The sequence below is a fragment of the Chelon labrosus genome, assembly GCF_963514085.1.
Source record: "Chelon labrosus genome assembly, chromosome: 15".
Lineage (NCBI taxonomy): Eukaryota > Metazoa > Chordata > Actinopteri > Mugiliformes > Mugilidae > Chelon > Chelon labrosus.
Window position 1 is genome coordinate 15,014,944 of NC_140348.1, and position 24,637 is coordinate 15,039,580.

The 24,637-nt window shown below is 40.5% G+C and overlaps 4 protein-coding genes across 5 annotated transcripts in view; 1 reads left to right on the top strand and 3 right to left on the bottom strand.

Moving 5' to 3' along the window:
• Window positions 1-351: 351 nt before the first annotated feature.
• On the bottom strand, window positions 352-3,523 carry LOC311500029 (NFU1 iron-sulfur cluster scaffold homolog, mitochondrial). The gene is made up of 8 exons (XM_084561207.1): window positions 3,329-3,523; window positions 2,706-2,806; window positions 2,457-2,592; window positions 1,916-1,982; window positions 1,718-1,829; window positions 1,569-1,632; window positions 1,181-1,355; window positions 352-1,005 (listed from the first exon to the last, which is right to left on the bottom strand). Exons 1-8 carry the CDS (start codon window positions 3,391-3,393, stop codon window positions 937-939), a joined length of 789 nt encoding a protein of 262 aa, XP_084417333.1. The 5' UTR covers window positions 3,394-3,523; the 3' UTR covers window positions 352-936.
• Window positions 3,524-3,657: 134 nt separating this feature from the next.
• On the top strand, window positions 3,658-8,825 carry LOC311500562 (transmembrane protein 150A). Its single transcript, XM_084562053.1, has 7 exons — window positions 3,658-4,298; window positions 5,323-5,370; window positions 5,453-5,515; window positions 5,608-5,675; window positions 5,750-5,880; window positions 6,537-6,714; window positions 7,522-8,825. The coding sequence occupies exons 1-7, from the start codon at window positions 4,234-4,236 to the stop codon at window positions 7,713-7,715; spliced, it is 747 nt and encodes a 248-aa protein (XP_084418179.1). The 5' UTR covers window positions 3,658-4,233; the 3' UTR covers window positions 7,716-8,825.
• A 143-nt stretch (window positions 8,826-8,968) lies between these two features.
• Window positions 8,969-17,547, bottom strand: eif4e1c (eukaryotic translation initiation factor 4E family member 1c). The gene is made up of 7 exons (XM_084562054.1): window positions 17,462-17,547; window positions 16,428-16,513; window positions 12,862-12,957; window positions 11,639-11,702; window positions 11,402-11,515; window positions 11,173-11,312; window positions 8,969-11,084 (listed from the first exon to the last, which is right to left on the bottom strand). Exons 1-7 carry the CDS (start codon window positions 17,477-17,479, stop codon window positions 10,970-10,972), a joined length of 633 nt encoding a protein of 210 aa, XP_084418180.1. The 5' UTR covers window positions 17,480-17,547; the 3' UTR covers window positions 8,969-10,969.
• Window positions 17,548-20,832: 3,285 nt separating this feature from the next.
• Window positions 20,833-24,637, bottom strand: part of tet1 (tet methylcytosine dioxygenase 1) — a 29,286-nt gene continuing 25,481 nt past the window's right edge. For both annotated transcript variants that reach the window (XM_084561386.1, XM_084561387.1), the window contains 2 exons: window positions 24,144-24,288; window positions 20,833-24,034 (listed from right to left, as the gene is read on the bottom strand). In XM_084561386.1, coding sequence (XP_084417512.1) covers window positions 22,980-24,034; window positions 24,144-24,288 — 1,200 coding nt within the window. In that variant the 3' untranslated portion in view covers window positions 20,833-22,979. The remainder of the gene's footprint in view (window positions 24,035-24,143; window positions 24,289-24,637) is intronic.

Here is a 24,637-nt window from a genome sequence, read left to right on the forward strand (position 1 = left end):
TGCAGGAGACACAAGATAAATCAGAAACCTGAATTAGAAATAATAAATAAAGCCGAGTCCACCCCCAAATCATATAAAAAGTCTGCACTCTTCAATCTGAAATTCCCCAAATTATTCAACGAATTTATATTCAAACAGGATTTATTTGTGCTCTAATTTCCTGTTAGATTACCGTCTTAGCTCTACCTCTTGTTCTAATTTTTTTTGTGTTGATTTCCTTATGTTTACATTTTTATTGCATTCATTATGCACTATTTTAATGAGTTTATGTGTGGTGGCAGTGCTTAAGACAGGCCTATGAATGTAGTCGGTTTTCTCTACATGGGGTTTAATGACACAAGTAATAAATACAAGAAAACAATCACAGGAACAAAGATTTGGTTTCCAACTGTGAGCTTTAATGTGAGTGCAGCAAAAAAAGCACATAATACAGTATACATATTGTTTACAGTGTGAGCCTACTTCTGCTTGATGAGTAATTGCAACCTTAACAACACTTTATTTGTAGACGACACATTCGCAAGCAAAAACTGTTCAGTGCCGTTTTGTTGCAAATGGCAAAAACAGCTCAAACACTTCAAATCTTCATCTTAACTGATGCCATAAACTTTTACAATATCTCCATTATTATGTTCTTTTAGAAATATACAATATTCAAAAATAATAAATATAACAGAACATTTACAGCCAGAAAGCTAAACGAAAAATGTGCTTCTTCTGTATACAGGTATACAGTATATCAACTCGTTGGTAACAGGGACATACGGTATTATGAGTACACACAAATAGCAGCTTTACAGCATAAAGTCTGCAAAGAAGAGGCAATGAAATCATTTTCTCCCCTTTCTTGATTTGTGGGAATAATATGTGTTATTACACGGTGAAACATATTTTTATTCCGACAGTTCATGACAGTCTTGGTCCAGAAATTAGTAGTTATTCTTGTAATTTGCGTTCCACTTCTGAGAAAACCTTTGCGTTGATTTCATCAACCTCATCTTCCACCTGGGAAACAAAAGGCCAATTGACAATTTTATTTAACATACTGTAATATATATCATTACACACAGACGGAAGGAACTACAGTCACCAAAAAGGGTCAAAAAATAAAATAAAAGTGCATAAATGTCTGCTCAGCTATGAAAAAAATCAATAAATCTTTCCATATTTTGATAATCACCTGTTCCACTGTGTCCACTTCAGGGATGTAAAACTGCATCATGTTCTGAATGCCGTTTTTCAGGGTGACCGTAGAGCTGGGACATCCTGTGCAGGAACCCACCAGCTTCAGCTTGACTGTGCCGTTCTCAAAACCCTTGAAGACGACATCGCCTCCATCCTCCTGCACCGTGGGTCTTGTGAGTAAACGAGACAATGTCAGTTTGTACAGAACGAGGCAGCACAGAGGACAGACAGATTAAGACTGTTATCTCAGAACTGTCTCTTACAACAATGTCAACATCGCTGTCATTGCTGAGTAAAGAAATAACATAAAGGAATGCTTTCAGAGAGACAAATGTAGTTGGAAATTATAACCTAAACTGTTCTTACAGTTGGTAGTTTTGTACCTGATTCTGGTGTCCAGAAGCTCCTTTATCATAGACACAATATCATCATCATCTTCTGAGTGACCTGCAATAAAATAAATGCAAAATATTCAAATGTTTATACAATATACAGTCAAGCAGTTGCATTTTACCACACTGTATATACACACTGCTTTCATGGTGCACTGCTCCTGTTGTTATCGGATCACCACTCTCAAAGAACTTAGCAATGGCCTCCAAAGCATGGCGCTTAATGTCTGTCCACTCCACATCCTCATCTGTCTGACAGGGAAACAAGCATCATGTGTGTTATCTCTCACACGAATTGAATCACAGAGACAAGCTGTAAGAGTACATGTAATCCTTACTTTAGTCACTGTGATGAAGTCAGGGCCAAAGAACACACTTTTCACTCCTTCAATTTCAAACAGGTCCCTGAAAGAAACACGTTATCATGTTACTGTTACGCAAACATGAAAAACATTGACTCATGATGGGACAAAACGCTTTGGCGAACAAAACATCTACACAATGCGCTTTCATCACAAAGACTATGGAGTACCACAGTGTCATCTTCAAAAAGTACATCCGTCACATCTGTATCTACACTGTCGGTACTCTTTAACCCAGCCATTGTCCATTCCTTGGCTCTTTTTCCCACATTTATGTCTTACTATGTTTATTGCCCCAAACATAAAGATAAATTCTGATATTAAACAACTTGGGCTACCAATGTGCAGTTTTCACATAGTTTTTTTTTTTTCTTCTTCCTACAGGCATATATCTTATAATAATAAGTATGTTAATTTGTGTTTTTGTCTTTGTATTGTTGCATTTAATCCTGAATTTCCTCCCGGATTAAATGAAATACCCATTTATATTAAATAATAACTACATTTGACACACAACCTGGCTAAAGATGAACATTCGGCTGAGCCCGAAGAAGGAAAGTCAAGCGTCCCACTTCCTAGGACAGGTTTGCCGGGGAGAAACTTCAAGCTTCTGGGGTTGGGAGTGTCTTGAGTCTGGATGGACAGGTGTCGTACTGAAAGGTATCAGAAAGCCCATTGCTTGGTTAATTTGTGTGTTTGTCCTACAGCATCATTAAGACAAGACTGCAGTAAAATGTCTTAAAGTGACTAAACAAGGGTTTCTCACTTGACAAGTGTGTGGTTCCTGTCCTGAGCTGAGGCTGGACTCTTCTGAAGCTCGGGGTGGTGGACTGTGAGTGGAATGAACCTCTGGTCTGGTCTGGAAACCTTTACAACACACACACAGCGTATTAAATCAGATTTATCAGTCATTAAAAGACTCTGATTAATCCATTTCTCGAACCGGGATCAAATATACCGGGATAAAATAATAATATAAGAGCTGATCGATGAAATTATATTGTTTAATTTAGCTGCTAGCTCACGGTTTTAATATATAAATCCACGTTGCATAAGAGATTTTACTTAAAATTAACTTTGTTACCAAAGCTAGCAAACGACTAGCGGCTTAGTTACAAACTTGAATGAGGAACACGCACATTAAATTAAATACAATATGATGTGACTCATGTTTTCAAATATCTACAACACATTTCCAAATGAATGGGATTAGGTTAAAAGTGGTAATCCGATGTTTAGTTTCGCAGTTTGCTAGTTAGCTAAGTAGCTAGCTTAAAGTGTTAGCGTTTCAGTCACACGCCGAAATGCCAAGATTATCCTTTACACCCGCGCTGCAACTGTTCACATCAGTATTACAGAGAGATGTGCCACATTTGTAGAATTTCAAACCTAAAGTGAACGGTATTTCTTGCCCGCAACAATTGGTGAAGACCCCATCTCATGTGCGCCGCCATTTTGTTTGTTTTGAAAATGAGGACCTCGTGTGGTCGACGGCGAAAAGTCCTGCTTTGGTTTGATATCTATTACTGAGTTAGACCTTTTATTTTCACAGAAAATCAATGAAAGACGTGTTTTTGGCTGTACGAGACCAGAATAAATAAAATAAAATTATAATAAATTAAACATTTAAATAATTTATCCATTTGGGGAGTAAGTCCCTTGGATGTTTTATTGAAAAGTGACAGCATATAGTATAATTAGGAAATAAGAAACAAATACAATTACACCAGTAGAGTACAGGCAGTTGCACTTACTGAAGTTACAGTCCCCACCACTAAGTGACAGAAAAAAACAAAGCACGCTACATTATATTGCAAAGCATTTCTTACACAACAATCACACCAGTTCTTCAACCTCAAAATCATAATCTGTGCACGCATACAAACATTTACGTTATAGAGCGTGTCCAGAGTCACTTTGTAGTATATTACAATCGGCTCTGGCTGGCTTATTATGAAGTCTAGAATAAAACAAACAATGTGACAGCGTCAAAAAGGCCAACCCTACATTTCCCAACATTTGTTCTGACAGAGAAAGGTGGCGCTCAAAAGGAGTGGCTGAGACTCCTATAAAAGCAGGGCTGTGCTCTGGATGGTGGACAACTTACTACAGTGTGACTGCCTCCTCAAAGGACTTGTAGGATCAGGAGTTTGTTACTGTTCTGGTACTAATCTTGTCTCGCAGATATGAGGCTCGCTCCATGAGGAAACTACAAACCCTTGAAGAGGTCGGCTACTGAGTGTACTGAAGGCAGTCTGTTTTTATTTATCTCTCATCTTCCTCACCAGAGAAACATGGTCGTCTGGATTATCTTACCCCTCTCCCTCTCTATGGTGTCCCTCATTGGGTCATGGACTGTGTAAGTTGAAAGTGAAATTCTTCCTTGTCTTTACACCAGCCAGAACAATTTATCACTTTTCTTCTTCGTTTATGATATCAGTTGATATTAGTGGTTAGAGAAGTTATTTATTTATTTGTTTATTTATTTGAGTTTTTCATCACTGTTATTCATATGTTAAAGCTTTAGGCTTAACATTGAAGGTTTCTACTTAATGTGACTTCTAATGGGCATATTTTACAGCTACACATCTGAGCTACTTCAAGATTAGTGTGTGAACTGTATTTTCTTCCCTGAGATTTCAGTGGTAATAGTGATAAGATATGACCGTGAACAGAAAGCCATGAGATGGCATTTTTCTATTTTTACAAAATAATGTTTTTTCACACTATAATATCAAAGCTCTACCTATATGTCTGTGGATGTTATGTACCACGTCAGAGTGACATGACGACAGTTAAGACGGCAGACCTCAAACATGTGACCCAGCTAGTTTTGCCTGTAAGGAGAGACACGAAAGGAAAATGTGGTTGCTGCTAAGGTTGAAACACCCATACCTGTCAAGCTACTTGTGTATAATCATAAAGCTCAGTCAACCGTGACCTTACCTGTCATGTTCTCCTTATTAACTCTCATGAACTTCCTGGAACACATGACATAAACTAAATTTTTTTCTATCTATGCAACTGATCAGTAATAAAGGGGTTCAGTGTATTTGTTTCCAGATTACTTCTACAAACTGTAGCTAGGTGTTAGAACTATTTCTTGTAAGTTGGTGAATTAAGCTGAAATGTAAAAACCAGGTGCTCGGCCAAATAATAGTGAGAAGTCTTTCTCTCTCGTAACCATGGCGTTTTGCTGCTGTTGTATTTTTATTAGAGCAGAAAATATATATTTACCATCCTAATAAATGGATGCAGCCGACATGAATGCACTGTTAATGGTGTACTTTTATTCAGAAAACTCTAAAGATAGTTTAAATGTCATGAAGCTAAAATATAAAAAAAGATGTGTCGCTTAAGTTCATTTTATTTTGTATTTCTAGATATGCCCTGGCCTCCTACAACAACCATGTGTGCTTCCTCAGCGACTGGTGAGTTGTGTGTCTCATTGTTTTAACCGAGAACTTTTAAAATCATGGCGGATTTTCTAGAATGTCGTGAATTTGTTTTCAGGGGTGTCGAATCCCGCTGCCTAGGGAATAAGACCACCGGATGCTGCATCACTCCCACCATAAGGTAAAAATACAGCATACTTAACCCCACCTTCCGTACTGTACTGTATGTCCTCTTCCCTGCAGTCAAATACCTGATTAATTATGTCATTGCAGTGGCAGCGGAAGCAGTTTCCCAGAAAACTCCCTTTTTACAGCCACAATCAACGCTGGATCCTTTCTGTGTGAGTCAGCCTGCCCAGTGCATTATGAATGACATGAGTTTTATGTGTCAAACTGAACATGATCTCCTCTTTAGTCCTGCTGTTCTGTATATTCCACCATGCTCACATTATGGAAAGACATTCGTGTCAGGCCCTGTTGAGCAAGACTGCGCTGGTGTTCGGCGTGGTGGCGGCCGTGGGCGCATTCACAGCTGGAAACTGTAATGTAAGTACAGCACTGCCTACTCACTGAATTTAAATTACAAAATGAGATCCAAAGCGTCAGTTAGAGCAATAAGCAGTAAGTTCTGGCACCTGTGTTGCCACATAATAAAGCTGAATAGCACAGGTATTAAAACAGCAAACAAAGGTAGGTAACTATTTGTTTTATGTCACCTTTGATGATTTAGAGCACAAGCTCACACTTATATTTGAGTAATAAGTGCACTGAAGACCTAATAGTAACATCAGCACTGCACAATTTTCAATTTTGTACCTAAAATGCCTCTCGGGAATATTTGATTTCACTTTACATGAATGAATGTACCCTGCCTCTTGCCCAAAGACAGCTGGGATAGGCTCCAGCCGCCTTGCAACCCTCTAGAGGATAAGCTGTTGCAGATAATGAATAAATGAATGAATGGGAACCAGTTATTGTTAGAAATACTGGAAAATTAAAACAAATTAACTGAGGACTTTCATCGTCCAAATGCTGTTGACATTAATCTGTTTTTTTTTACACTGCTGGTTATCTACCAGTTCATGGTTCAGAAGAGCAAGTATTCATTCCTCACACATCTAACATTTTTTTTATAACAATGGCTGTCCTCATTTCAACTACCTGTTTATCTTTTGACACTCTCTATTGACTGTCCCCCGCAGCCAGAGCATGTGAAACTCCTTCACTACCTCGGAGCCGCCATCAGCTTCTTGTGCATCTGCTTCTACTCTGTCCTGCTCACAGCGCTGACAGGGAAGTGTGGGCTGACAGGGTATGAAAAGATTCTCTTCCCGCTGCGCATCGTCTCCACTGTGGTCCAAGTCTCTGTGACCATCTGCTGTATCCTTTCAGAAATCTGAGTTGTGTTGTCGTTTGAAGGCTTTGTTGCGTGATCACAAGTGAGTGTCGGGCGAGTTTTCATGCCAGGAACATCAGGCTGGATAATAGGTTACCTGATAAGATTAATTTGGTGTGGCTGCAAACAGTAACTTTCAGCGGTGGACTTCAGCATTCTCCAGCTGCTCTACAGCACTGCTCCTGTGCCATATTTGGATCCGGTCTGTTGGGTCTGTTTACAAAGTGGGACTGGCAAAAACTCTCCACACGACAGAGGTAGCAATCTTTAACCACTGTGGCCCTGGGAGACTTCACAGTTCACTTCTCTACAGTAGAAGTTGTTTTTAGTGTTTAGGATCTAACATCCAGTCTAAAGGCACACCTCAGAGTTTATGGACTGAAACTCTTGGCCTTCCCATGAAATGTCTCAAGTCAAAACTGAATACATTATCTGTGTAACTTGATATACACACTAGGTGGTGAGTACATGAGGCACTGTACTCCAGGATGATAAGAGGTAGCACAAGTAGCACAGTCCATGTAGTAAGAATGAATTTAATCAGAAGTGAGCACATACAGTATTAATGATAAATTATGTTTCTTGAATTTATATCTACTATAATATAGTCTCTCTGCCAAATCAAAAGCAGCATTACGTTGCTGAAACATTTGCCTTGCATCCAAAACGAGTTGCTTTTGACTCCCTTTCCACTGATAAACTTTTATAAGTGTTTGCATGGCCTGTCCTTTAACGCGACACATCTGACCGCCACTAACTCTTGCATTCATCCTTAACTTGAAAACCTTCAGACACCGTTTTGTTCGCCCAGTCCACCTACTTCTACAGTCACCTGGCCGCTGTATTTGAGTGGATGCTGAACGTCAACTGGGACCTGTTCGAGCTCAGCTACACCGTGGAGTTTCTTTTCTTCTCGTCCTACATGCTCACAAATCTGCTGAGCAAGCGAGACGAAGAAAAGCCTCTGATGATGACGATGACTTGACATGAGGCTGCCAGGGTCTAGTCAGTGAGGATGGACCAAGTACAAAACATGTGAATACATTGGCTGGACCATGACTGCGGGACCTATAGTGCTTTCTCTTTTTTTTTTTCCTCTTTTCTTTTTTTAAATCTCCCATCCTTGGATGGATTTATATGCACTCGTGGATTACTGTCACTTCAATTCCACCTTGTTGATATTGTCGCCTTAAATCATTTAATTGTCTTGGATAAAACCATTCTATATTTATTGAACCTGACACACCTCGAGCTGCAAATGAACAAAACATATCAGTGGGATGTCACATCGATGCTCTCCCAACAGAACGATTAATCTGAGGTGTCAAACTGTTATGGATCATTAATTGGGATCCGTTCTTCTGTGAAATAAACCTTCCTGGATGGTGGCAGAGTTGATTATCAACGAAGACTTTTTTTTTTTTTATCAAAAACAAAAATAACAAAAAAGTTTGCTTTAGAAGATTTACTTACTTATACTGTAGCGTTGGCACTTTAATAAAATCACTTTACACACTGACAAGTCCTGTCAATGCGCTAACACACACAGTTTTGACCTTTAGCTCCTTATGAAGGAGGACTTTAGGCAGTTTTCCAGTTCGCTCCCAACTTACTGTGTCACACAATCCTGTTTGACTGGAAGATCAAGACGAAACTGAAAAGAAAATTAGTTCAGACAGTTTACTGGAAGTAGAAAGTGTAGACATCGTTACCTCAACTGTTACAAAGACATAAACATTAAGTACAGTGTTAGCTTTGTACGGTACAATGGGTTTTGTCAGCATCCTTGACTTTACACTGCTTTTAAATGTGCTTTGTTTAATATGTTTCATTGTTTTTGTGTGTATCGAAGGACACGTGACGGTGTAGTGATTTGTGAATGTAATTCACTTTCATAAAACCACTTAAAGACACTAAAAACACATTTTTACTTTGCTGTTTTTCCTGTTTGCGATTTCTGTATGTGCGGCCTCATGCTTGTCCTTCTGACTGGTTTGAAGTGGGTGGGGAATAGTCGTAAAGAAATGATGTCATTCAGCACCAAAACCGGGGATTTTCCATTTGTGAAACTTTTAAAAAGATTTTCAAGCTCAAATGTGACTGGTGCTTTTCTTATTAATATTTAATGTTAAGAAGAAAGTCTCTGTTAGCCTCTTGGCTTTAACTTGAGGGGATGAACATGTAAAGTGCAGGAATTACAACCATATTTATAGCTTATTTTCAGGGACTCCTGCAATGATGGCCTGAAGTCTGGAGCCCACGGGCATCAACAAATGTTCTCCTTTGTGGTGCATTTCTGCAGCTGTCTTGAGGTGTTGTTCGTTTGTGGCCTTTCTGTGTTAAGTTTTGTCTTCAGCAAGTGAAATGCATCTCGATTGGGTTGAGACAAGGTGACGAATGCACTGCCGAATACTCCACTTCTGTACCGTAAGAAACTGCATCGCTTTCACACTGTTTTGAGTCGCTGTACATCTGTAAACCACCACGTGAACCGTACTTCATTTGGTTGAATCTGAGCAGACGGCACTTCCCTATACACCTCAGAGGTCATCCTGGTCCTGTCACATCAATAAAGACCGGTGGTCCTGTGAGTATTAAGAGAAGCTATGCTCCTGTGTCACACCACCGCCACTGTTTTTACAGATGTTGTTATATGCTTCAGATTATGAGGCGTTCCACGTCTTCTCCATATTTCCCGTCATGGTTTAGACTTCTGCGTCAATTTGATGCTGTAGCTACAGAGACAGCTCAGACCCTAGCGCTGCATCTGACGTGCACCTCCCCAGAAATTTAACTATGCACCGAGCTGACGCAAACTGCAAGAGCTGTGATTTGTCCGCTTGGTAGTAGCGCGTTTCCGCTTTAGTATTTCTGGCTGCTTCTCCATCTCCGCAATTTTCAAATTGTTTGTTTTGGATCAGACAGCTGGGATAGGCTGCAGCCCCCGCCCCTCCCGTGACCCCTTACAGGACAAGCGGTTACAGAAGATGAATGAATGAGTGAATGTTTTGAATCAATAAAGATGGAACACATTGAAGTTCGGAGATACAAACATTTGTATGAGTGAAATTTCACCGAAAGTTTCAGTTGGCATTGCTGAAAGTGAAGCAAAGTGAAATAGAAACAAAAATTAACTTGACTGGCAAAAAAGACACAGCACCAACTAGCGTTTGAGTGGCGTTTTTACAGAGCGAGCCAGACTGACAAGTGCACAAGTATAAATGGCTCGCACCGACGTTGGCTGCATGCGTAAGTTACGGCATCTATGTCCCGCAGCACTACAAACGAGCCTTAACTGTGAAATAACCCATTTTCATCAAACAACACCACATGGTTCTGGTTTTAATGCAAAGCACTTAACCTTTACTTGAAAGAAGGTAATATACATCCTGGAATTACAGATAATAAAGATACATTATGAGCAAACTCATTTCACAATGAATATCGTCTTTCTTTCGCATCAACCAAGAGAGGAGTGCGACATTATCTACAGTTCTTGTTAGGAAGAAAACAGTGAAAAGCACACCTAATTCTGTCAGCATCTTAACTGTATGGTACACTGTAAAAAAAAAATGTCATCTATATGCAGTAGTCCACATCATTAATAACAATAAAGAAAAAAAAACAATTTGAAAAACACGAATTTCATGGTTGTTTCTCAACTAAGTAACTGCAATGCATACATTATAAATAAATGTAAGGGGAAGAGGTGGAAAAAAAGGTTCAAAAAAACAAGCAATATCCCATAATTCCAGCATGGCTGAAACAGTAAGTGGCCTTAAATCCAAACCCTACACTTTGGAGTGTGACCACAGCTTTGACAAACCTTTAAGATACTATACGATTCTTCAAGCTGGTGCGTCTGAAAGCCCGACTCATGCGTAACACTTCTGGATAAATAAAGTTAAAACTGCCTATAAAATTTGTTCAGTGTAATGATTCGTTGTCTGCCGTCTTTTCCTGTGAGGCGAGAAACACTTTGTGATAAGCTCAAGCTCACGTATGACATTTCAAGCCATGTATTCCTCTCCTCTCTCGTCTCCTCCCTATTAGTAACTATCGGTCTTGTGTTGAGGGGGTGGGGGGTGGGGGAGGGCGCCAACTGTACACACCATGAACAATTCTCTTTGCAATAAAAGGAAAGGACACTACAGTAGTTGACAACTCAAAAATTAATGTGGTGATGCGAGTTGGTAATTGTTTAGATCTACAGCGAGTTGAAATAAGTGGGGAAGTTTTTCAAACGGAGTACATGTTCTTGGTGGTGGAGCCGCTCTTACTGGACGTGTCGTCGTGTGACTGGTAGCCAATCAGGGCTTTGATGGGGAGGTTCAGACGCTCTTTGTAGACTTGCCTGTGGAAAGACAAGAAAGCTGTGTGAAGACTTCTTGTCGCCACCTAGTGGTCACTTTACAGCCAGCCAACCGATCTCCTCCACTCACCCTATCGTCATGATGGCGTCCCTGTTTTGGCAGTTGCTCGTCCAGATGGCTATTTTGTCACCTTTAGGTCTGACGTTGACCACGGCTCCACACACGTCTTCACTGGCCTCATCGAATGACTCGCCAACTAAACACAGGAGCTGCAAAACACACAAAACATGACACCACGTGTAAGTTGTTTCCGATTAATTGTTTGCACGTAGGGGAAAGCGAGAACCCTTATCCTCACCGTTTCCATCCAGTAGCGGTCGAGATCATTGTGTCTCTGTTGTTTATTGAGAGTCATCAGCCATCGACCCCCCAGTTTGTTCCTGTCATCCTCCCACATCGGCTTAATACCATCCTGGAAGACGAAATGAGAGCAGCTACTTCATTAATAATGACACTAATATAATTCGTTTAACTGAACGAAGAACAAGCTGTTCTTTATAGATAAAACAGAATTTAATGAAAAAGGGGGCCTTACCTTAAATAAGCAATAATCGCAGCCAAAGCCAAGTTTGCTTGGTTGCTGTATGTGGTTGTATAATCTGTAAGAAACACATTTCAAATCACAAGTGTTAGTACAAGCTTCAGCTTCCACGGTTCACTTCATTAATGGAGCAGAGAAAAACACACTAGTCACTTATATTCCACTAATAATCAGAGTAAAAATCCCTCATGTAAGCACCTCAAACAGAAAAGAATTGATTGATTGGGTTGAACTGGAACACATTTTCATTTGGATTGAGAGGGATGACTAAATGATCTGTGGAATAGGAAAATATTAGCACCTTACAAACACGTACAAGCCTGATCTGATCATTTTTCTCCATGTGGAACAAACACATTCTTCCAGCTCATGTTTGCCCCACGTTGGGTAAATATCAGGAGGATAATAGGCAGTTTATACAGCGACAGCTCAGACCCTAACGCAGTAGCTGACGTGCACCTCACCAGAAATGTAACTATGTGCCACGGCGACGCAGACTACAAGAGCTGTGATTGGTCCGCTTGCTAGTAGCGTATTTGTGAACTGATTGTTTTGGATCAATAAATACAGAACACATGAAGGAAAGGTTAACTGAGGAGGTTCGAAGCTACAAACATTTGTATGACTCGCCTTCGGCTAAAGTTTCAGTTGCCATAGATGAATGTGAAGCAGGAAATAAAAATGAAGTGGCGTTTTTACACAGTGAGCCAGACTGACGAGTGCACAAGTATAAATGGCTCGCACCGGCGTAGGCTACGTGCATAGGTTACAGCGTCTATGTCCCGCAGTACTCTAAATGAGCCTTAAGAGACATGAAGGGGGTTAACCAGAACAGGTCTGTGGCTGATAACTTTTCTTTGTGGGAGACATTAAAGGAGGTAAAGACTGTTGAAGGCAGCACTGTTGAAAGTGTGAGTCCATCTTGGTTATTTTCTTCTAGTGACATGCATTCGGTGTTGTCAATAAAGCTGGACAAAAACTCTTTGTTATATTTCTGGTAGATGTGACACTTGACAGAGGTAAATATATCCCTGTGTATCTTATCGGGTGTAAACTGTTGAGATGGAGCCTCTAATTTCCATCAGGTTGAAGAAATATTATAGACAGACATATAGATAGTAGATAAATAAAGAAACCGCTATCCCCTGCTGTCCGTTAATGCTCCTTTACAGTGACAGAATCAGAATAACATCACAGAATTAGTAGAGGACACTTACGCCCAAAAGTCCTCCACTGTGTCAAACTTGGAAATGAGACGCAGGTTCTCTGTCCAGCTTTTGCTCTTGTCGTTTTTGAAATACCACAGGGCCCATCTGAGAAAGAGAGACAGAGAGAGAGAGACAGAGAGAGAGAGAGAGGAAAAGACAACAATCAAAACCCTCTGTTTTCACAGGACAGTGGACGGATGAAATGAGGACAAAGACAGGGAATTGCATTCATTTGACAAAAAAAAAAAAAAAAAAAAGATACCTTAACACACCAAATTTCTGAACTCATTAGACTGAAGGTTTTCTAAAAAGACACTTAATCTATGTCGGATGAAAACAAAGAGCTTGATACAAAGGCATGTGTTTCAATGTAAAAGAACAGAGAAGGCCGTCCATCAGCGGCCACTACAAATGCAGCCTTTGTTTACGACGGGTCCTGTTATTCTTTCATCTATTCCCAGGAGGGGCGGGGCTAGCTTGTGATGGATGAGGGCAGTGAGAGGACATCAGCCGAACCCTGTGCCCCCCCCTCGACACGTACAGCTGTAGCATCAACCACAGGCGTGTGCCATAAACACAGATGCAAGCTCTGCACAAAGAGGCCCGGAACCGTATTTATATCACATCTACTCCACTGACACGAATCACACAACCCTGGGGGAGATGAGACACAGGCCCGAGTCCTCTGGTGAACCCACACATGCTTCATGGCTACTTGCCTACTCGCAGGATGTAAATAAATCTGTCAACCAAATAATTTTGTGATTTACTGATTCATATGACACTAAATCCATTCAGACTAATAAGACTAAACCAACAATCCTTTAAAATCTTAACCCAGTTAACCTGTTTTCCCAGATGTGGGTGGAGGATTAGATTGCTAAAGCGAGTTGCTATTGGAATTAAAGGCATCACAAATGAAGAGGCTAAACAAGGATCAAGAGAGAAGCTCAAGGAAGCACTTACTGTATGTTATTAATGGAGGTTGAGAAACATTTAATGAATGAAGAATGCTGAGAGGACTAAAGATGACACGCTCAAACGCACAAAACAAACAGATAAGTGGACATTTCTGTTTGTTAAGACACTTAAAAGACATCTTCTTAATACCATAGGGGGTTTAATATTTAGAGCTGTAGTCTCTTGGAAGACCGGTTGGTCCGTATGCTGTAATATGACCACATTCTGTCATTTTCATGAGGAGAAACACTAAAGACGCAAAAGACATCAATAATCTTACAGGACTTGTCCATTATATTTGGACAGACTACTTGGGGATAAACGTATTTAACGTACTAACTGCAGTAACTGACACCAAGTCAAAGAATTTACCTGCACGGATGTATTTTAGAAAAAACAGATTAAGGTTAAGGGTAAACTTTTCACTCTGCATATTAAAGTGAACAAAGAAAGATGGCGCGGCATCGACAAACGTAGGCTAACTTGACTGCAAGACGATGCAGCATCTGTTTCTAATATATTTAGATAGACAGATAGACAGATATAGATAGATAGATAGATAGATAGATAAAGAGATAGATAGATAGATAGATAGATAGATACTTTATTGATCCCGAGGGAAATTCAAGCATCCAGTAGCAGTAACATACATTGAGAGTTTTCTTCTCCTGTGAATAACGGACTTGTGGAAGAGTATGTACAATAAATATTAATATTTCTGTAATACTAGTCAGCTGGGGCCTGATATTAGCTTGCAGATCTGCAATTATCTGTACTCATGCAAATGTCAACGAATAACAAGAAACTGCAGTAGTAGTATCTGATATAAAGTTATTGAATACTTACTAAAACAATGGCATTCAGTATTCACCTTAAAATTCTTAAACTGCGAAGGCTATAAGTGTAGGTATATCTTCCATGCACCTTCAACCAAAGAGCAGGCATAACATAAGTTCACGACAGCGTAAACAATATCTGCGTTTCCATTTTTAGCTCGTCTGCCAGAATACACAGCACAAAGACCTATTTGCCACAGCAGATTATGAGTTTTCAGAAACTGAATGTGTGAGTTTTGCTACTTTCAGACAGCTGGTTGTTTCCCTTAATGCCAGCGCCGTATGAAAATCATGTTCCCTGACTAGAAACTTGAAAGCGACCATCACGTCTGCTTATGTTACAGTAATAGAGCCGTGCAGCCTGTGCAAAAAATGATCTCTGGATTTTCCTCCACAGGCAAGCAAACTGTAAAGAGGGATGTAAAGTGAGACACAAACTCTTGACAAAATAAAAGTAGCTGAATTGACGTTGCAGGTTGATCTCCCGTTATTACTAAACAAGCATTAATCGATAATCTTTTTGGCCGCTGACTCGTGCTGCAAGAAATGTGATATTGACAAAAACTCTGACATATATTACTAAAGAATATTTGACCACAAATTCCAAATAACTCAACAGGACTTCCTAACAGTGAAAAACAGCTGTGAAACGAGTCAGTGAAGCAAGACAGAAGTGGCAACACTTAGCCCTTCAACCGAGACTTCCACCATTGGCAGTGTTAACAAACCTGACCACAATGTATTCAGATAAAATCTGAATGACAGGATGATGTGGGCCGAGCTAAAGCAGCAGCTGTGGACAACCTTGACCCACGAGGCTGGGCTGAAAAAGCAGAATGGTCTAGAAGTGACTTACTAGGGGACTATTCAGCATTCTCCAAACTGACTGTAGAAAGCTCCTGAATAGCTCGTAACCGCCACAGAACTACGATAGCACGTCTAAAAGGACAATAGTGAGTAACAATTGCAGCACAAGCATACAGAGCAGGAAGCAGATTTCTTCTTCTTCTTCACCTCTGGTTTAACCTAACCCCGCAGGCCACTGTATAATTCCGCTGTAAATGATTTACAAGAGTTATTTTCAAAATGTGACACATCTCAATAAATTGTTTAAAAGCACGTTTGCGAGTTAACACCCATCTTCATAGTAATGCAGGGTGTATCATTACAAGCAGAACAACCTGCCCAAAGGAGGAGTATGGATGATTTAAAATGTCACAATAGAGACCGAGATTGCAAAATCAGCAGATGACCTTTGTGGGTGAGGTCAAATAGTCAAAAACCTAATTTATTAATCAAATAGTTTGCTCAATAACTCTACCAAATGTTAAATAAATGTGCTGCTAACATGGACGGAAATTGACCGCTGACCATCCAGTGGAGAGGACATTTCTTTAGCTTTATCTTTTTCGTAAAAGAACAATGGAGTCTTTGAAATGGTACAGAGCACGGCCCTGTGTTATCAAAGATTACACTGTCTCTCAATTTCCGTCAGGTTGCCACTGTGGCATGTGTGTGTCAGGCAGAGGTTTTCGGGGAGGTGAATTTAAGCATTTGCTGCAAAATGCAATGAAATCGACTCGGCAAGCTTGGTAAATGTATTAGTTTGAAATGGATTTTTCATTCATAGATTGTTTGAATAAAAGCTAAAAAGATTAATGGGGAAATTTCAGTTCATTTTTAGTGGTTAAAGGTTTAACTAGCTGCTCAGATTATAGTCAATGGATTGATTTTACAAAAAAAACACACTGTCGTACACAGCGGCTGGTTTATTCTCACCTGTACTGCAAAGGGTGTTTGATATACTGCTCAGGATTCGCAACAACCTGACTTTCAGTCGGTTGATCTTCAGTTTCAGGTGCTTTCTGAGGAGACAAAAGACATCACACGCATCGGTTGAATACAAAAGACTCATTTAAATGATCGGTTTATTGTCAGCTTCATCCCTGCATGCCCACCGACCGGCATCATGAATTAACATTGAGATTTTATGTAGGTGGGACATGTTTAATATGTTTTACCAATGAGACAAGAAGCTAGATGTTAAATTAAGTCTTCCCCTGACATTTAGTTTATTAGTATATGTAGGTAACAGCTTCCTAAACCCTATATAACAAGCTGAATTATCTAAACTAGAGGCTAGCTGACAGGCTATTACACCTACACCACAGATAGCTTCCACACACCCCATTTAATAGTCACTTTTAAGCGAAATATAATGCAAGTATTAATTTTAAAGCACTCTAATAGCTCCATAACATCAACATTTAAACCATTACACGTAGCAGCTCACAGAAAAAACGCCAGCTTTAGACTGAAACGATAAAAAAACCCGACAAATTAAAGCTAACTTCACAGTTAACGTTTGCTAGCACTAGTTTTAGCAGACGTGCTAGGCTAGCTACAGGCTAAATACACACGTGTCCAGATTGTTATAAAACCCATCAATAATATAATGGTGTGGGCATTTAAAGCTGGTGGCAATTGTTTAAAATCATCGCACCACGTTGAGTGTAATACCGAGGAGGATTAAAACAAATCGTTGGTTGGAGTTTGAATGAACGACGTCCAGTCAGTCAGTCCCTCCCTGCCAACAAAGTCAGGCAATGCCTTATCCATCACATTGCTGTGCATGCTAACGCTAATGCACGCGAACATCTGCCGGCGGAAACACAATCATTTCACCGGAACACTCGGTCCGTTTCAAAGGAGTAGTGTTACGTTAAACGGTCACAAGAAAAAACCGAAGGTGTAGCTAGTCTTTTGGAGCACATTGGTCGATTTTTTTTAAAGCTAGCTCTTGTGTCTCTTACCGGCTCCGATGTCGCCATCTTGACGGTAGAAACGATCTGCCCGTTCGGCGCTTCTGCGTCACTCCCAACCACTCACACTCCTACGGAGGCCGCCTCGGTCCAATTCAGAAGCGAATGGCTTAAAACACGCTTCCGTACATCCCCTTGAGAAATAACACAACCTGTTTTAGATCTTGTAAACCACCACACAGAGTGTATGATTTGAGATCAACCAGAAGCCAGTCTTTGGTTGATAGCGTCAGTCGGATTGTGTCACGCCCACTGTTATAATAAATAAAGGATTATCGTACCTCATCCTATAATTAAAATAATAAGTGGGATCAAATGCCACTGAATCATCAGGCTTTCTGTACTGGAGATTACAAGGTTCATACACAACATAATTAATCCAGTCAGGCTTTTACAAACACATCATTAAAGTGCTGTACTTGATTAAAACACAGAGGTGAAATGTGAGTGGTTCTTTTGTTTGTCTTATTTATTTAAAGCCCTGATTGCAAATATAAGTGATATAATAGCTAATAATAACAACCTGACGACATACACCATTATTTGCAGACTGATGACTGCTCACCTGGAAGTGTTTCCATTGTCGTCTGTGCTATGTGCACTGCGTTTCTGTTGGTGTTGTTAAATTGACGTTTTCTTAATTTGCTTGTTTTTTTGGCAATTTTTTATGAGTTTGTTTGAGTTGCCGTGCACTAGGTGTAATGTTGCACTATTTACTTGTCCATTTATTAGCTGTAGTACACGGCATATAGGCTCAGGCTGGAGTTATGTTAATATAGGCAGGCTGAGATTCATGTAAAAATGTACTACATGAATAAATAAAGTTGTAACTTGTCCTCTTATACCCTTAAAATGGCATGGTGTGATGCTTTAAATGCATTCTTCTCCTAAAGTTTCAATACGTGACTACACAAATAAATACCAAAGTCATGTTACATTGTTATTTAGTACACGTCGAATCACTGAAGTCTTCGATGACAAGTAAATGTTGGATTTTTCAACTTTGCCACTCTTCTTCCGCTTTATTTCTGCTGCCCTCAATAGAGGAAGGCACATTTTAGTCTAAAATCAAAAGCTTGGGTACTCAGACCTTACACCATGCCCCAAACACGCAGCTTGGTCACATGTGGTCTGCTGGATGACCACATGTGACAATGACACCTGATGATAGTCACGAGGATCTCCAGTGTGCTGTCTGTGACACGGTGGCACTGGCTCCTAATGTGAACTGTCACTTTTGATTCTCTAATTTCCATGAACAACCAGTAAATGTGGAGAGCAGTGTTACGTAATTTAAGTGGTTAAATCCAATTTTGAAAACCTAACTTCAGTATTCTGTCTTGGAGACAACCCCAGTGCCACTTCCTTATTTAAAGTGACAAGGTACAGCTGTAGTTTACTTCATAATGTGCAGAAAATGGAGATGTTCTTGAATGATTGTTTGCATGATCCGTGAAGGTGTTACATCCTTCTGCACCCGCAGTGGCCTTGCAGTGGCAGTGTAAGTGTGTTTGGGGGGGTACATGGACTTGGTTGCCTTAAGCTGCCACACCTATGAAGGTGTAGATAAAAGTAGTGTTCGGAAAGTCCTGCAGAAATCATTCTCTGCTGGTTTAAGAGAATTAAACTTTATTTTTCTGGTGTCTAGTCCCTTTATGTTGCAGGATCATGAACACAAACAACGAATGAGTTTCCTCCTCTGTGATACTTTGTCAGACGTACAGAGAAAGTCACAACTCCAATCTGCATGTCTCATTAGACCAATCCAATTAGACAATTGTTTTATTGTCTAAACCTGTTCTCTATGGAGAGAACGGGAGAACGTAAAGGTTGAACCCCAGCCAAACTGTCTTCAGCTCAGAAACATCTTGGAAGGATGCTGAGAGAGCCGCCTGGACCTTTGCCAGTCACTGCAGACGGGTTCCTGAACCCATAAATGACATTTCACAGAGTGGACACCAACTTTAGCAAAGCTGCTCATCACCGCTAATGAGATGGAAACGGTGCCAGCAAAACCGTGGCACCATATCTGACAAGTGGGGTGTAAAGGGATATGCTCTGTCCTCCTGCTCACTGCCATCTTCATCCATTCCATCTTATTGATATTATTCATCGTACCAATTGCATTCATTGTGTGCTACTGTGTGCTTTTATTGTATATATTGCATTTTATTGTGTATAGCTGCTATAGTTTTTTTATCTTTATGCTGCTAGTTTCTATTTTTATTGCTTCCGAACCAAAGAACTGCCAAACTGTATTTAGTTGTTTTTCACCGGACAATGACAATAAAACTTAATCTTAGTCTTAGATCACCAATTCTACGGAGGTGGCAAAGAGGATGAAAGGAGCTTCTGAAAACCTTACTGATGGACACAATGGCTGACACGCAACTGCCAGAAAGGTAACCAATGAGAGGTTTTATATTTGTGTTTATCTTCATCATGGTGTGGACACAACAAATCCAGTAGCACCAAGTCTGTTTCAGAGATGCTGGGAGCCATGATTGCTTTTACTTGAAAAGAAAAAGAGTTAGTTTGTTTAAGAGAATCATCATTTGACCAATAGCTACAGCTACCTGCTGCACGATGTTGAACTGGCTGCATTTACAAATCTCTCTTCGACCTTTAAAGCCCCCAGAACTGCAGCTTTACAGAGTTGGATCACAGTGAACGTGATGCTCACCGGCCAAGGGATCATGGACTGACTGTTGCAATAACATTCCTGACATTAATGATAACGTGACTCATGATGTTTTCCACCTGAATAACTTGCTGCATGAAGAGAAGACCAGACACTCAACTCCTGAGGGATGGAGTTGATGGTCTTGGCTGAATGTGGGTGAGTGGGTGGAAAGCCCAGATGACTAAGGTGCTGACACGTATTTAAGGACTGACTCCTGTGCATTGAATCACTGTGACTGAATCAGTAGTGGGGGCATTTTTCCAGTTACCCAAGACAGATTATTTTTCTGATTTGTTGATGCTTGATTGGTCAAAGTTAATCAAGGATTACTGATTATGTTATTACACTAATGATAATCTAATGCTAGTGATATATTTTCCTCTATACACCTATCTGAACAGAATTAGTAGATTAGAGATTTGTGTAATAAACTACTATCATGTGAGAACTTAATGCTCAAAATATAATAGAAATTATTACATCTAGTAAGTAGTAGTTTGTAGTTCCTCTTCAGAACAAACTAAACACCTTAACAATGTGAGTTCACGAGATAAACTGTAGAAAAACAAGCAGTGTTTTAGCCTCAAAGTCTCAAACTTCAGTAACTGAAATATCCGAGCAGTGAGTCATGCAGCAGTTGTGGGAAATCCAGAGTGAAAAAAGGGAGAGGCAATCATGATCAGGTCCAAAATATAAATATGACTTTATTTCACAATCCCAAAAGAGATCAGCCATCCATAAAAGGAATGCTAAATTTAGTCTCTTCTCAAGTCTAAACTGGATATACTTTCAGCAACGTACAGTAATTCAGTTTCAAAATAAGCAAGATCACCCATTGTCTAAACACCATTAACAATACAGTAAAAACAATGTGGTTCACATACATATTTACACATTTTCTACTAAGAAAAGTTTTTTTTTTTTTCTGTTTTTGAATGCTGGTGCTCGTTAACTCCTTGTTGGTACAAAAATGTTCAGTGAGGACTGAGAACGTCGCCCGCAGTAAATCGAAAAAGAAACATTGACGACTGTAATTTAATCATTTAAAAACAGTTTACATTCATTTCTTTTGTCTGTGATTTTTGAAAGCTGGGCTATCTGTGGAAGACATCTGAGCTCTAGGTGGACATCTGCACGACAATGTGCTTTACATACTTGACAAAAATCACAATTAATGCATCTCGTTTTGTAATGAGCCGGAGAAATGATAAAACTACCTTTGTGTTGAATCATACATCTCATCAGTGAGTGCTGAGTTTAAAAAATAAAAGAAGCACCATGCTATCGCCGTTATATAAGTATATAACCAGGTTAAGTCAATGCATGTACCTTGCCATGTTCTCTGTTAGCACCAAAAGCAAGTTTAAGTGTGTAAAAAACTAAACTAAAATGAGTCTACAGGAAATGTTATGTATGCCATCAGTGTTAGTGTGAATATCAGTGAAAGGTCTCTATTGGTTGTGCTAAAAATGAAGAGCTTCTCTTTCATGGGTTAAAATCCTGATTATTCACTAGGAGCTGACACCAACCCCTTTATTCGGACCCTGTAAACAAAGTCGAGCACCTGAAAATCACCTTAGGCAAATCGTCTGAGTGGGATCTGATGTTTTAAGTGGTTTTACGATAAGAGCATAGAGGAGGTATCAGAAGATAGAGTTTGATTATTCAGCAGTGTCGAACACAGTTTCGTATTCAAATCCAGGGTATGTGCTGGTAATATTCGGTGGACATATCTGACACTTTTTTTTTTGACACACACAAAAAAAAGAATAGATCTCATTAGCACCATTAAAACGCACAGTAAGCTTTTGAATTCCTATAATCACGCTTGTTCCCTATGTGAGACTTTTGTATTCCTTTTCCAGAAGCTGAAAATAAGTGTCAATATTGATAAGCACGTCACCGATGCTGCGTTTCATGATTCCTCATTACACTAATTTCATTAGATATGCACGTCCATTAGCAATCAAAAGAACGGGAAATACTGTAAAAAGAAAAACGGGGTTCATGCTAAACTGTCATATATATCTCTGTCTGTACAAACATCTTCAGGCTTATGGACTGGGACCGTTTTCAAGTTAAGTTTAGGAAAATAAAAAAAGTGCTTCTTAATATGCCATACATATCTGTGAATAAAAGACAAACCATCCAAATGTAGAGAAAATAAACAAAACAACAAACCAAAGAAGTAAATTTCTTTCCTCAGCCGCCGCCAACAGAGGCAGCAGAAGGAAAAGCACAATGCTACATGTGACAATCTGTAGTAAATATATGCACACTATTAGTCTTGTTTCCTACATTATGTGATGTCTGCTTAAGAGAGATTACAGTGAGAATGGCACCGATGTAAAAGCCATCAAGGTTCGCCTCATGAAAAGAGAACTACTGGCTGAAATAAAAAGTGAAGTCCTAAAATAAACTCTGAGCGTCAACACATAATGCAGGATATCATAGAAATCTTGCAGTAAACAGGCGTAACACCAGAAATTAAATAGAAATCGTTATGATCAGAATAAATAATCACATCTTTTTTTTTTTTGTTCTTAATCCTGTATATAAAACCAGTTTAAAAACGTCTTAAAATGCTTCAAAGCACCTTCTCTTTACAATAAAAACCGACACCGAGACTCACAGTTAAAAAGCCGACACACTTTGGTCTTCCTCGTCCACTTGAAGGCAGACACGAGGAAGGACAAAGTGAACAGATATTAGAAAAGCACAATGAAAATGACATAAAAATGAGAGTAGCAGTTTGAAGTTGCTTGAGGTAAGGCAGAAGCACAGGGTGTGGGAGTTTTCTGTGTGTTTGGGTGTAAAACATGTCGACTAAGTCCAGCGATTGTAAGGTCCTGTCACTTGGGTAAGAGCGTACGGGGACACGGTGATGACACCATCCCTGGGGAGAGTACTTGTCTGACGTGTGGGGACATTCATAATCCTCCTCGTCTCCTCTGCCTCCTCACCCATTTCCTCCTCTCCCTCCGCCCCTCCAGCACCTTGGCCGCTCCCCCCGCCTTTGCCCAAGACGCCCTCCATCCTCAGTCTCTCGGCCTCCTCCTCCCGCTCCCGTTCTCGCTTGGCCATTTTGGCGTCCCACATAGCCATCCCGTGGCCCGGCTCATTCAGGGACTTGTGCTGGTAGAAGACCAGAGAGATGCGAGTGGGGTGGCTGCGATTCGGCCTGAGGATAGGGGTGGTGGCGTGGAGCTCCCGGCGCGCACACTCGATTAGGATGGAGCCGTGTGACGGTGCCACGGCCACGCCGCCTATATCGTGGTCCAGGAAGTTGTGCTCGCTGTCTGACCACACCTCTTCCTGTTTAACTTCCTCTGGTTCAGGGGGTGCAGTTTGTGTGGGGTGAGGGAGAGCTGTGACCAAAGGGAGATCATGGCCTCTGACCTCTCCTGCGACATCTCCTGCAGCCCGGTGGAGTCCATTGAGCCTGCTGAAGAGCCCCTCGGAGGTAGGTCTGGGGGAGAAGGAGGAAGGAGGAGGAGGAGGAGGAGCACTCCCACAGGAGGAGAGTCTGCTCTGAGGAGAACAGTGCACCTCATTGGGCTCAGCTTTGAAGGGACTGGGGTAATCAGCAAAAGTGTTATCGGGAGGTATACGTTCTGATGGAGCGCTCTGGCCACCAGGAGCTGGAGAGTAACCATTCATGATGTCACTCTTATAACTGAGAGCTGAGCCGTTCTGTCCAAACTGGAGGCCATGATGACCGGGGGAGATGACCTCCATCTGTGGGGTGAAGCCTGCACCCGGACTGGGGTAGCTGCCGGTGCTCTGTCTGTAAGTGCTAGCTTGATTCCTCTCCGGTATGTACCTTCCATCACTGGCAGGTCTGGGTGGTAGCCTGTAAGAGCCGTAGTAGGCCTGTGGCTCTGTTTGTAGAAAAACACGTATTTTAATTGTACTTGTATCACAAAACATTTATAAAAATTTACTGACAGTTTATTCAACACAACTCGAGCAGAGCTGCCAATGTGCTACCTTTGTTGGGGGTTTCAGCTTTCACTTTCCCAGGAGTTAGAGGAGTCAGCCCCATCTTTTTCTCCATTTTCTCGGCTTGAGCCTTCAGACGAGCTTCTTGCCTTATCTTGCGGGCTGATTTTACCGGCTCAGCCAGTAGACGCACCTACAAAGTAAAATGTAAAATATGACACTTGTAAAAGCTATAGTTACACATAAACAAATGTCTGTTGCATTTAAGATCTTGCTGAACAAGTTCACACAATGCTGTCTAAGCTTATCAGTGCACCTCTCTGTGTTTTATAAACATGTTCTCTGTGGTAACATTCCTGTGTTGATGCACTGGGAGCAACATCTTTAATGACAACCAACAATGATTGAGGGGAGCAATAAAGCAACTGCAAGAAGGTTGGATGAAAACCAGGAATATAGCGGAGAAAGGGAAGTTATTTCTGTGAAATCTGGTTGAAGAGCACGGTAAACAAAAGCATCTGACGGTCCAGATAAAAAAGAAA

Coding starts and splice junctions, on each gene's coding strand:
- LOC311500029 (XM_084561207.1), bottom strand. CDS start 3,393: ATGGCGGCGCACATGAGATGGGGTCTTCACCAATTGTTGCGGGCAAGA. Junction 1,830..1,915: donor ACTTCATCACAGTGACTAAA/GTAAGGATTACA, acceptor TTTCCCTGTCAG/ACAGATGAGGATGTGGAGTG. Junction 1,356..1,568: donor CTTCTGGACACCAGAATCAG/GTACAAAACTAC, acceptor TTTACTCACAAG/ACCCACGGTGCAGGAGGATG.
- LOC311500562 (XM_084562053.1), top strand. CDS start 4,234: ATGGTCGTCTGGATTATCTTACCCCTCTCCCTCTCTATGGTGTCCCTC. Junction 4,299..5,322: donor CTCATTGGGTCATGGACTGT/GTAAGTTGAAAG, acceptor TTGTATTTCTAG/ATATGCCCTGGCCTCCTACA. Junction 5,516..5,607: donor TGCATCACTCCCACCATAAG/GTAAAAATACAG, acceptor ATGTCATTGCAG/TGGCAGCGGAAGCAGTTTCC.
- eif4e1c (XM_084562054.1), bottom strand. Junction 11,313..11,401: donor ACCGCTACTGGATGGAAACG/GTGAGGATAAGG, acceptor TGTGTTTTGCAG/CTCCTGTGTTTAGTTGGCGA. Junction 11,085..11,172: donor GACGCCATCATGACGATAGG/GTGAGTGGAGGA, acceptor GTCTTTCCACAG/GCAAGTCTACAAAGAGCGTC.